Source organism: Phymastichus coffea, unplaced genomic scaffold (genome assembly GCF_024137745.1).
Source record: "Phymastichus coffea isolate CEN01 unplaced genomic scaffold, Cenicafe_Pcof_1.1 PCOF00011, whole genome shotgun sequence".
Taxonomy (NCBI): domain Eukaryota; kingdom Metazoa; phylum Arthropoda; class Insecta; order Hymenoptera; family Eulophidae; genus Phymastichus; species Phymastichus coffea.
In genome coordinates this window covers 1,539,012-1,553,061 of record NW_026706822.1, presented here as the reverse complement: position 1 = coordinate 1,553,061, position 14,050 = coordinate 1,539,012, and the positions used below count along the sequence as shown (strand labels likewise).

The 14,050-nt window shown below is 33.3% G+C and overlaps 1 protein-coding gene across 1 annotated transcript in view; it reads right to left on the bottom strand.

Annotated features, from left to right (window-relative positions):
• The window catches only part of LOC131672227 (uncharacterized), a 376,536-nt gene that overhangs the window by 132,338 nt on the left and 230,148 nt on the right, over positions 1–14,050 (bottom strand). Inside the window, exon 3 of the mRNA XM_058949318.1 lies at positions 1,671–1,826. Within this exon, the coding sequence (XP_058805301.1) occupies positions 1,671–1,826 (156 nt within the window). The remainder of the gene's footprint in view (positions 1–1,670; positions 1,827–14,050) is intronic.

Sequence of the window (14,050 nt, the reverse complement as noted above, 5' to 3'; positions counted from 1 at the left end):
TAGCAACCCATATTTTTGATTCCGGATTCGGAAAGAGCGGAAAATTCTACGTTCAGATAACGTATTATGTGTGGGGTACGGTTAACCCCCCACCCCCCGCTTAAGGTCATGTAGGGGTCAAATTTATGATTTTCTTCATCTATGCACAGGGATGAACGGGCAAAGGTAAGGTTAATTGTAATAACCCAATAACTCCGATACTCAATAACCCCAATAACACAATAACCAAGAAATATTTTGAATAAGGACCCCCATTTTTTATCCCCGATTCGACAAGAGCGGGAAATTCTACGTTTAAATAAAGTATTATGTTCGGGGAGCGGTTCACCCCTCCATACCACCGGGGCAAGGGTGAGGTTAATACAGGCTTAGTATTAGGCTTTGAATACATGAAGTCTACTTTGAAAAACAACCTGAAGTTTAAGCTCAAGGTCACTGTTGTTTGACTCTACAATTTTTTTGGGTTATTGGGGTTATTGAATTATATATATTGGGGTTATCGGGTTATTGGATTATTGGGTTATATTTGGGTTATCGAGTTATTGGGTTATTACAATTAACCTTACTCTTGCCCGAACATCCCTGTGCATAGATGAAGGAAATCATAAATTTGACCCCTACATGACTTTAGGCGGGGGGGAGGGGATTAACCGCACCCCACACATAATACGTTATCTGAACGTAAAATTTTCCGCTCTTTCCAAATCCGGGATAAAAAATGAGGGTCCTTATTCAAAATATCTCTTGGTTATTGGGTTATTGGGGTTATTGGGGTTATCGAGTTATTGGGTTCCTATTCAAAAAATGACTTTGACCTTCAAATGATCTTGAAAATGAATCTCAAGGTCAAATCGGATTTCACAGATATGTTGCCCCCATTGTCCCAAACAACTGTTGTCTCAACAATTTTTTTGTACAACGCCAACCGTCGTTCGGGGTGGTTCCTTTAAAATGGGACACCCTGTATAGCAATAGATATTACATTCAGATTTAGTATCACCTAAATTATATTAATAAAGCATTCTAGTTGCACACATAAAATTACTATATTTTTGTAATAGTATAAAATGACTTCTTTATATGAAAAAGTAAAAATAACTTCTGGATAATAATAAAAATTATAATGAAATATATAACTCAAAAGATCCCTATTTTATAAAATAAGCACATCCCAAATTGAATGAATTTTACTTTGACTTGGTAAGATCTAAAGAACCTCTATTCATATTTAGTCACCAAAAAGATCAGTAAGAATATTATCTTGCATCGTTATACGAATTTTCCTTAATTTTACCTTGAACTAGAATTGATCGAGATAAACAGACTTCTGATTTGTGATTAAAGCATCAAAATACATAAAGATACAAAAGTTAAATAACTTCTTTTATTTTGTAAACCAGTCTAATTTACGCACAATCCCAAATATAATCAAAAATTACAGTTTTCATTTATTACTGTTCTTGTCTATATAGTTTTATCTTATAAAGAAGAAAAAAGGAGAAAAAATACTTGCTATTTTCCTTATTTTATTAATATAGTATCATAAAAATTAAAAAGTAAACGAAATGATAATTTTATAATACTTTATTCTACCAAAACCTATAAGAAGAATAAGTATATCTGAATAAACTTTTTTTCAATAAATATTTATAGTAAGCTCACCTCCTTACCCCTGAGATGCAGAAACAGGAATACTGCCATAATTGTAATAATAACATCTAGTTTGTTCACAAATGAAGTCTTTTACAAGCATACAATCTAAAATATTCCATTTCAAATTTGGCGATTCCATGACTACACAGCCTTCAATAACTCCATTATTAACACTGTAAAATTATACAAATAATTCATATTTGATAAAATCATTAGTAGGATATAAAAAGCTTTCCCGACAATCATTGTTTTTACTAAGACGATTTTTTCACCCTTGAATAATGATGAGTCAGTGACATTTTTTCGAAGTAATTTTCCAAATCAAAGAACTTTATATATATTTTATGAATAAGCCACTTAAAAGAGTGTAATGTTATATGTATTTAGGAATAGTAGTAGATTCCAGATTTAAATGGGAATTATATCATATCAAATATATAATAAAAAAACATGATATATTGTTTATGTTACGTCAAAGTTCATAAACTGAAACGCTTTAATGACAGTCTACTATGCGCTATTGCAGAACTTTGCTACATATAGCATCATTTTTATGAAAAGGAGCGTATAACATAGGATACCTCTTAAGATGCTGTCTTGAGAGGCATTCGAAAAATTTAGAACAGATTAATAGAAATCTTGCATAAATAATAATCGATAAATGTATCACTACCACTTTCTATTAAGGAGCACTTTATATTTAACGTGTTAATAGAGAATTGTAATAATATATTTATAGAATATAATATATTTAAAATTATAACAACGTATAGAATAATTATGCCAACTGTGAATGAAACTGTATTGCTATGATATCACATATCTTTACTAAAATATTTAAAAATTTGATAAAGTATAAAAAGTTATGATATGTACTATAATGTAACGGTCCTATCTATGAGCTAGTTTATTATTTCACTGAATCACTGCAACCCGTTAAACTCATCAATCTGTTTACATCAATTAGCATATTAAACGGCGCCACCTATTATTTGATTGTCTTAGTACAAGAGTCTAATTTTATGACCATGGATTCATATCCATGGTTTCATGACCATATAAGGAGCGTGACGTCATAAACTTATAGATATAGATATAATAGTTTATGTTATTTGAATAAAATGTTAATTAAAAGTAATTTTGATGAAACAAAGCATTTTTTATATAGATTTTAATACATAGATTTAGATTATAATAATTCTAATTGCGTTTAATTATTAAATAATAATGAATTTTAATATGCAAAGATAATTTATTTATTACATTATAAATATTAATTATTAGAAAAATACGAATATTCCAAATTCATAATGAATATCTTAAAAACATGAGTAAGAATTGGTTTCCTGAATAACAGTTTAATTATAACTGTAATTAATAAATAAATAATCAATAATTTATTTAAACATTAAGTTGTATATAGAACGAAAGCGTTAATTTTGCAAATTATAATGATAGCTTTATAATTTAAAAATCTTAAATAATTAATCTAGTAATTACCATCTGTGAAATAGTATAATCTATTATACAAACCGACTCTTAGTTTTAAGTTTTTTGTTTTTTTTTTCTTAATTTTCTTTAAGTGTTTAGTAGTTTTAAAATACCAGACCAGCGAACAGGTTTATCCTCTGCCGGGTTACAAATTTGTAATGTAAAATTGTATAATTATTACTACTTGTTGTAATATTTTGTACTATACTCTGGTTAATAATAATAATAATAATAACATTATAAGATTATAGAAAAAACCGTTACAAATATGAAAATTTGTTATAATTTAAATGTTATTAACTAATTTTAGGATTTATTTGTAGAAATTACTTCTAAAATTAATAAACTATGAAGTTATGTAAAAATTTAATATTGTATTATTGTAAATATTGTAATATTACATTAATTAACTTTATTAGTTAATAACTTTTGACGATACTATTTGTGATAATTGTAAATTATACTAAAACGACCAATAACTAATTTTGTAAAGTTTACACGTTTTAAAACTTTAGTATTAATGTTTATTTACTTGTAAATTTAGAAAATTCATTTCTTAAAATTTGCGAATACTTCTCAGTAGATAAGCAATGTATGTTCTGGGATACAAAGGAGCCGCCCGATGAAGGTGTCACGATAGTGACACCTTTTAATTTATGGTCAGACACCATGCTGAGTGTCTAAAAGGCATTTGATGTTCGTTTGACACCTCCCGCATGCCAGTGGGCCCCTTTGACAGTGCCCCCCCCCACCCACCCTCCCACCTTCAGAGGTTGTTAAGGTAAGATGCTGTAGAAGTCGGTAGGGTGTTTGGTAAACTATATGATGGTCTCTCTCTCTGTCTCTCTCTCTCTCTCGCTCTCCTTCGAAATTAGGGCGCTTATGCTCTTATTCTTATTTTGAAAATACAGTACGCGATTTATGGAAAGCCTATTACAACTCAGACGCTAATAAGGATGATTTTAATAGATGGAAAAATATAATAATTACCGCTTTGAATTCTTTTGAAGAATATATGTTACGGCCTAACTTAAGTAGAGCAATACGACAGAGGTGTCAAACATGCGCTACCCATTTGAATTCAATCGAAATTAATTTAAATAATTCCATAAAAGTCGGAGGAAATGTTAATTCATTACGAGTCATTCCAAACCAAATTGAAGGGGTCGCAGTTATTTGGCGTGAAATAAATTCAGCATTTGAAAAACGTATCATTACTGCATTCATAGCCAATCAAGAACATACAGATATAAAGTCATTCTTAAAAGCAGCAAATAAACTATTACAACTACAAATACCAAAATATCTTTCAATTCATAATGCTCTAAAAATAAATATAAAAATGTCAGCTCAATTTACCGTAATAAATGATAATGTAGAGGACATTCAAGTAAAGTTTTTCAACACCGAAAATGTTTCTATTTATAGAACGATAGATCTTAAATTATGGTTTACAGAAAATGTTGAAGATGTTATACTTAAAAATTTAGAAGAATTTCAAGAAAAAGATTCCGGTTAGACATTAAAAACTATCATCGGTATTACTGTTAATATAAATAAATTTAATCCTTTCAAACATGGCGCATATATTCAACTACCAAAACAAATAGCAGATAAAGAAGCAATTATCAACGTTCAAAATACAGATAATGAATGTTTTAAATGGGCTGTGCTTGCCTGTCTTCATCTAGCTAGATTTCATAGCGAAAGAGTTCAAAATCATATGCCCTTTGCGAATGAAATGAAACTCGATGATATAAACTTTCCTGTTGAGGTAAAGAATATTCCTAAATTTGAAAAATTAAATAGTATTTCAATAAATCTATACATACTATAAAAATACGGTTTTAAATTCGAAGTCTCACCATATTATATATCAACTTTAAAACAAGATAAGCATGTAAATCTTTTGTTACTACAAAGCGATTATATTGATGAGAATGAAACAGAAAAATCTAATAGATCAGATAACAATGATAATTTCAAATTAAAATTCCACTATATATGGATTAAAAACTTATCTGCTCTTGTTAGAAGTCAAGTAACGAAACATACTGTACAAATTTATCTCTGTGAACGCTGTCTCCACTATTTTAATAATAAACAAAAATTGAATATTCATGAGACAGATTGTTTAAAATTAAATAAATATAGAGTTAATCTACCTAATTTTCCACTTCTGAAATTTAATCATTATGATCGAAAAGAAATGGTTCCATTTATTATCTATGCTGATTTAGAGTGCTTATTGAAACCAGTAAATAATGGACGATCCTTCCAAGATCATGAAATCTTCAGTGTGGGGCTTTATATAAAATGTAGTTATGATGATTCCAAATCAGTCTTTAAGATGTATAGAAAAAAACTGAATGAAGAACAATCACCCGCACAATGGATTACACAGGCCGACAAAATTTAAAAAATGGAAAAACCCAGAAACCAGGCAGTACGTTCCCAAAGGTTTTTGGTGCGCTGAAACCGAATCTAACCTCAAAATTGCTCCATCACCCTAGGTTTTCGAGAAATCCTAACCTAAAAGTTCAAAAAACACGATTTTTCACTATATTTCGCGTAGTATTACGTCGTAAGCCAATTTTATTTTAAAAAACGAGTAATGCTATCTCAAAGTACTACTCTTACCCTTCAAAACCCTTTTTTCAGATTTAAAAAATCTTTTTTTTCCATCGAGATATCGTAGATTGAATTTGAGTGATTTAGCGATTTCGTTACAGCACAAAATAGTGGCGAATTTCCGAATAAGGAACTATAGTGTAATTATATGTTTTTTGGGTCACTGAATCAAAATTTAACGTAAGAATGACTCTATAATCTCAATTCCCTTAACCCTAGAGCCCCATAACCTGCGACGCTGTAACCCCTGACCGACATACTCCAAAGTCCTTAACTCTCGAGCCCTTTAACCTGCTGCGGTATAACCCCCGACCCTCACACCCCAATTTCCTTAACCCTCAAGCCTTTAACCTGCGAAGCTATAACCCCCGGCCCTATCGATGGTTAAAGAGATTCGGGTTTGGTGGACGGGGAATACCGCTGGGTCAATGGAACAACGATAGACGTCATTTCTGCGGTAAAAGAAGGTAGATGAATTTGTGTCTGTGATAGGAAAATTCATATCCAACTTACGTATATAAGTAAAATTTACGTTTACATACAAGTGACTATAACTTGCGAAATCGATCAGTTAGGATTTTTAATCTTACATTTTTCTGGTCTACTAACGATGAAGAAAGTATCTACGTTAGCAGATACCAGATTCACTTAGGGCCTACATTTCCTTACTTGAGGATAACCGTGTATGACATTGCTCAAAAACTACAAATTTTTGTGCTTCGTTCTTCATCCGTGTTAGGGATCGTGTTTGAGCGGCAGGCTAACGGATAAGTCACTGGAATTAAATACTTTCTATTATTTCTCATATAACACTGCGTGCAGTACTTTTACTGATCTTTATTATTACTTTGTCTTCTAGAAATTTAGTTATATTTACCCATTTCGTTATTAGAATAAGTTTATAATATTACTTGTGATTTCCAATTAACTTATAAGTTATTGAAGATGTCGGCATGTAGAATTCCATGCAAAGGAAAAATCGATTCCTTTTGTAATATCTGCGGTAAATTTGAGGTAGCTCGACTTCGTCAATCAATCACTGATATCATTAAAGATCATTTTGAAGAATGTTACGAGACACCTATGAAGAATTTAGACAAACCATGGGTTCCTAAATATATTTGTGAAGACTGTCGCCGAAGTTTGAAAAACTGGAATAAAACTAAAACCGAAGTTGTTCTCCAACCAACAATATGGCGAGAACCTAAAAATCACCATGATGACTGTTACTTTTTTAAATGTGATACTTTAGGTTTTAATCATAATAACAAAGCTTCTCTCCTTTATCCGAACGTTTCTAGTGTAACAGCAGCTCAGTATGGAAAAATAGAAAGAAAAAAAAATTCTGATTCTGAGCCAAAAAAACTTCAACCAATAGAAGTTCCGGTAACAGACAAAAGCAGCAGTAGTGACGAAGAAGATTTTTCTGACTCAGAAAAGCCCAAACTTTTCGACCAAAATTCTTTGGATGATCTGATCCGTGATTTGAATCTTCCGAAAGATTCTTCAGAATTCTTAGCTTCAAGACTAAAAGAAAGAAATCTTTTATTACCTGAGACAAAAGTTTCTATTTACAGGAAGAGACGTATTAAATTTCGGCCATATTTTACTTGCGTGGATAACCTTGTTTACTGCAACGATATAAAGCATCTCATCAGTTTACATGTAATGCAAGGAGGTTATAATCCAGAGAACTGGCGACTCTTCATGGATGCATCTGTACAAAGTCTCAAGGCAGTACTTCTGCACAATGGTAATGAGTATGCAGCTATTCCCATTGCTCATTCCACTGTGATGAAAGAGTCTCACGATAACTTTCGATTCCTTCTTGAGAAAATCAATTACAACGAACACAAATGGCTCGTTTGTGGTGATTTCAAGATGATCAATATATTAGTTGGCTTGCAATCTGGAAATACGAAGCACCCCTGTTTTTTGTGTCTCTGGGACAGTCGTGCACGAGAAGAACATTGGGTTCGGAAAGAATGGACGAAAAGAATCGGAATGGTTGTTGGATCACACAATGTCGTCCATGAGAACCTTGTTGATACTAAACATATCTTGTTACCTCCACTCCATATAAAACTGGGCTTGATGAAGCAATTCGTCAAGGCACTAGATAAGGAAGGCGAATGTTACAAGTATCTTCAGGGCAAATTTCCTAAATGGTCTGAAACGAAAATTAAGGAAGGCATATTTGTAGGGCCAGACATTCGAGCACTTATGAAAGATGATGAATTCCTCTTGACAATGACGACTAATGAGAGAAATGCTTGGATAAGTTTCAAAAGTGTCACCGAGAATTTTCTCGGAAACCACCGGGACCCTAAATACAAAACTATTGTGTCGACAATGCTACAGAATTTTCAAAAATTAGGGTGTTTGATGAGCCTAAAAATACACTTTTTGTTTTCACATTTGGAACTTTCCGGACAATGTTGGGGAGTTCAGTGAAGAAATGGGTTAAAGATTTCATCAAGATTTCAGAAACAATGAGGAACATTATCAAGGTAGATGGAATGAGAGCATGATGGCTGACTATTGCTGGGCTCTACACCGACACGATACGTTGACAGATTATCATAGACGCAAATCTCTTAAACGTTCATTTCAAGATAAACGACACCGTTTTCATAAAAAAAAGAAGTAAAAAACTGTAGGGTTGCAGATATTCAGATGCAACACTCACAAACTGAATAAATGAGATTTAAAACGCGTAATTGAAAGCTGCGTAGGATACAAGGATTGAAATGTAGAGACTTACGGTTATACGATAGCAGCTTGAAGTGCTGATTGAGGAAATTCTGGCAAAGGAGTCTGAGGTTGCAGACTTGCAGGGCTCGGGGGTTGAATATAATTTAGAGGCTTGAGGTATTCTGCGTAGCGAATTTCGGTATGAGGGTTGGGGGTTATAGCGTCGCGGTAATAGGGCTCGAGGGTTGAGGAAATTGGGGTGTGAGGTCAGGGGTTATAGCTTCGCAGGTTAAAGGCTCGAGGGTTGAGGACATTGGGGTATGAGGGTCGGGGGTTATACCGCAGCAGGTTAAAGGACTCGAGGGTTAAGGAAATTGGGGTGTGAGGGTCGGGGGTTATACCGCAGTAGGTTAAAGGGCTCGAGGGTTAAGGAAAGTGGGGTATGTCGATCAGGGGTTACAGCGTCGCAGGTTATGGGGCTCTAGGATTAAGGGAATTGAGATTATAGAGTCATTCTGACGTTAAATTTGGATTCAGTGATCCAAAAAACATATAATTACACTATAACTCCTTATTCGGAAATTCGCCACTATTTCGTGCTGTAACGAAATCGCTAAATCACTCAAATTCAATCTACGATATCTCGATGGAAAAAAAAGATTTTTTAAATCTGAAAAAAGGGTAAGAGTAGTACTTTGAGACAGCATTACTCGTTTTTTAAAATAAAATTGGCTTACAACGTAATACTACGCGAAATATAGTGAAAAATCGTGTTTTTTAAATTTTTAGGTTAGGATTTCTTGAAAACCTAGGGTGATGGAGCAATTCTGAGGTCAGATTCGGTTTCAGCGCACCAAAAACCTTTGGGAACGTACTGTCTGGTTTCTGGGTTTTTTTCCTTGTCGGCTTGTGTTATCAAACAATTTCAGATTTTGTTAGATGAAATGAATCAAATATATAAGAATGCAATAGAAATGAATCTATCATGGCGTAATCAAATGAATTTCAAGATGAGCAAAATGTGTCATATTTGTAGAAAATATTTTCAACGTGATGAAACAAGAGCTAGAGATCATTGTTATTTGATGGGCCGATTTACAGGTGCTGCTCACGCATCCTGTAATTTAAATTATAAGAATCCTTATTTTATACCAGTCGTCTTCCATAACCTTACTGGATATGATTCTCATATTATAATAAAAGAAATAGCTACTAGCTCTCATCTTGAGGGAAATGTGACTGTTTTAGCTGAAAACAAGGAAAGATATATAGCTTTCACAAAACACGTGGACGGTAGTACTATAAATTTTCGATTTATTGATTCGTTTCGTTTTATGCCATCATCTCTCGAAAAACTGTCTTCATAGCTAACCAAACTAAATATCGTAGAGCATGAATTCAAGATAGATATATATACAAAAACATAAATAGAATTATTGAAGAGAAAAGGCGTTTTTCCATATGAGTATGGTAACAGTTTTGAAAGATTAAAACAAACTCAATTACCACTTATCGAAGATTTTCATAGTTAATTGATAGATAGCAACATCTCTGAAGCTGACTATGAGCATGCTCAAAAAGTGTGGAATGCATTTGAAATCATTGATTCAGGACAGTATTCTGATTTATATCTAAAACCTGACGTATTACTCTTAGCCGATATTTTTGAAAATTTTCGTAAAACTTGTATGGAAGCGTATCAACTCGACCCAGCACACTATTATACTACTCCTGGATTAACATGGGATGCTATGTTAAACTGTAGAAAAATTGAGCTAGAACTTTTAACCGATATAGACATAGTTTTATTCAACTAAAAAGGTATTCGAGGAGGTATTAGTCAATGCTGTAATAGATCCTCAAAAGCTAACAATCGAAATATAGGCTAAGAATATAATGAAAAGGAACCTAGCAAGACTTTGATGTACTTTGATGTTAACAATTCATATGGATGGGCGATGACGCAATCATTATCATATAAAAATTTTAAGGGGGTCTCGAACATCGATGATCCTAATTTTTTCAATGTTTCCGATAATAATGAGGATATAATTTAGAAGTTGATCTAGAGTATCCAGAAGAACTACACGACGAACATAAGGACCTTCCACTTTGTCCTGAACATAACACACCACCGGGATCAAGACAAAAAAAACTTTTAACAACACTGTATAATAAAGAACGGTATGTCACTCATTATAGAGCGTTAAAGCAGGCTATTAAATACGGACTCAAAAGAAAACAAATACACGGAGCCCTTCAGTTTAATCAAAAGCCGTGGCTTAAAACTTATGTAGATTTGAATACAGAAAAAAGAAAACAAGATAAAAATGAATTTGTAAAGTTATTCTATAAACTCATGATTAATGCAGTATACGGAAAGACTATGAAGGATGAAAGGAAACGAAAAGACGTTAAATTAATTAGTGCATGGAGTGGCAAATATGGAGCAGAAGCACGGATCGCCCAACCCAACTTTCTTAGTAGTTCAATCTTTGATGAAAATTTAGTAGCAATACACTTATCATGGACGTCTATTAGTATTAAAAAACCAATATATATTGGACTTTGTATGCTAGATCTCTCAAAAACATTAGTATATGACTTCCACTATGGCTACATAAAAGAAAGTCTACCTCATAAAGCAAAATTACTTTATACTGATACAGATAGCCTCGTATATGAATTTCAAGATGTTGATATATACAAGGTGTGTTCAAAAAGTAAGGTGACTTTTCAAATTTCACGGGCAACGTACTTTCGATTATCGATTTTTTTGTTTTGTTATGTTGGTACACTCTTCCCGAACATCTGTACCAAGTTTCAAGTGTATAGCATTTTTTGTTTGGTTGTGAGAGGCGTAAAGGTTATAAGTGTTTTGCGTGCTCGGCGATTTCTTGCTATCGAAAAATATGGATCAAAGGATTTGCATCAAATTTTGTGTAAAAAATAAAATAAAGTGCTCCGAAACACTTGAAATGTTGACGGTGGCATACGGTGAAACTGTTCTGAGTAAAAAAAATGTTTACAAGTGGTACAAACTCTTCCAAGATGGCCGGGAAGATGCCAATGACGAGCCTGGCTCTGGACGCCCAAGCACGTCAACAACTGATAAAAACGTTCAAGTAGTGAAGAAAATTGTTGAATCACTATCAGAGAAGTTGCTGCGGATGTTGGTATATCGCTTGGCTCGTGCCATGAAATTTTTTCTAACGTTTTGGGCATGAGACGTGTGTCAGCGAAGTTTCTTCCGAAATTGCTAAATTTTGACCAAAAGAACCGTCGCATGAGCATCGCTCAAGAACTGTTGAATGACGTCAACGATGATCCAGATTTACTAAAAAGGGTCATAACTGGTGACGAATCATGGGTATATGGTTATGATATCGAAACCAAAGTCCAATAGTCCCAATGAAAGAGCCCAGATGAGCCAAGACCGAAAAAAGCACGCCAAGTTCGATCAAATGTCAAAGTTTTGCTCACCGTTTTCTTCGATTACCATGGCGTCGTGCATCAGGAGTTCTTACCATATGGACGTACGGTCAATAAACAGTATTATCTTGAAGTTATGCGCCGTTTGCGAGAAGCAATACGAAGAAAACGCCCAAAATTGTGGAAATACAATTCATGGCTTTTGCATAACGATAATGCCCCTGCTCACTCATCTTTGCTTGTGAGAGATTTTTTGGCCAAAAACAACACCACAATCATGTCTCAGCCACCATATTCACCGGATTTAGCCGTATTGTTTGTAAATATTGAATCGCATCTCCATACGATCGTAATTGTATTCTTATTATATTTAAAGATTTTTTAAGATTATTTATTGTAGTCGTAAGCGTATCGACGTTAGCTTCACTAGTTTTTTGCAACGTTCGTAAGTTTACTGCATCGTTACTCTCCTGAGGATCAACTATATTAGAAATTCTTTTGTTATCCACGTCGTATTGTCCGTCTTTAGTAATTTTATACCCTACACCAGGAGGACCTCGATTACCCTCCTTTTCATTCAATATACGTCCAAACACATCAACACTCATTTTATTACTGAGGAATATTTATTATTCTCTTAATATATATAGCTAGCTTTACGTAATTCTTCAATGATTGAATGAATTTCATTAATATGACTGGGATTACCAGCCGTTTGTTCGGCGATAAGCAATCTCAATCGATCAACGAGCTCGTTTGGATTATTCCTATATATATAATCAAATAATGTTCCTTTTCTTGCTATTTTATAGTTAGGAAAAAGACCTCTTCCATCAACAGTCAATTTTCGCTTCTTAGCTCTACCACTTAAAGATAAATTTGGACCAATATACTTTTTGAATTTATTTACACGCTTATTGCGATATTCTCCATTTGTTTCATATGTCTTACGATGAGCGTTAATGATTCCAAGAATTTTTATATAATTTTCAATATCCGATGAACTAATTAATTTAGAATTAGGTTCTTTACGAAAGAGAAGTTCCATTAATCCAGGCGTCTTGCTGAATGTTTTATCATTCACAGTCACATTATTGTTTTGGAAAGAAATGGAAGAATTGCCTATGACATATGTATTTTCATGCAAGTGAACGCCAAATGTCTTGTCTAAATTACTTTTCTGTTGCGGCTCATGCAATAGTCGAATATAGTTTCCTACAATCGAATCATCCAATAGCTGTTTTTGTTGTTTTGTAGTTACATTTGAACTAACATTGTCTAAATTTATTGCAGTTCTATTAAGTGTTGATTCACTAGTCTTACTAAATTCGTCTTCATCACCATCATCAGTAGCATCAGCAATAGACATAGCGGATTCAAATGTAGAATGAAGCGGATGTAATGTAGAATTTAAGTCATTAATAGTACTATTGAAATATCGAGATTTATAGGGAGCGTCAGCTTTTGTTTTTGACTTGAAAACTTTATCGAACGTAATTTTCTTCTCCGTGTTCGTTTCCTGTTCAGTAATATCGTTAGTTTTATCAATAGCTACCTCCACAAGTTTCTTCAATGGATCAACCATAGGTTTAAAAGTTTCATTCAATGTATTTTCTAAATCAGCTTTGTCACGTTTTATTAGTTGATACTTACGTCTGATGGTATCTCGAGCCTCAGATAATTGCTCGAGCATCTTCTTTTCTTTTTAAAAATTAGCCATGTTGACGCTTGTAATTTCTAAAGTTAAATAATCTTCATTCGTTCACTCCGCTATATTTATAGCAAAAGAATCGAATCCTTTTCTATACCGTCCATGATTAATTAGTCTATCTCTATCAATAACTATAAATCCATGATTATCGTCTCTCCAACTTTTTGAACAAATTGCTTTAAATTTCTCAAAAGTCATATCTGAGTTAACATGATCGTTGTAAATATGTTTAATATTCACATCATCTTGTCGAAACAAAACTAGTAAATTCACATTATCCCGAATGAGATGCTTCGGTATGCGAGCGTATGATTGACAGAGATAGAAACTATCTACTTTTTTATGTCTTTCCATACAAAAGAATGCTCTCACGTTATCCTGCTTTTCAGTGGCTATATCGTCAAAAATCATAATGGAATTTGGATTAGCTTTATCCGG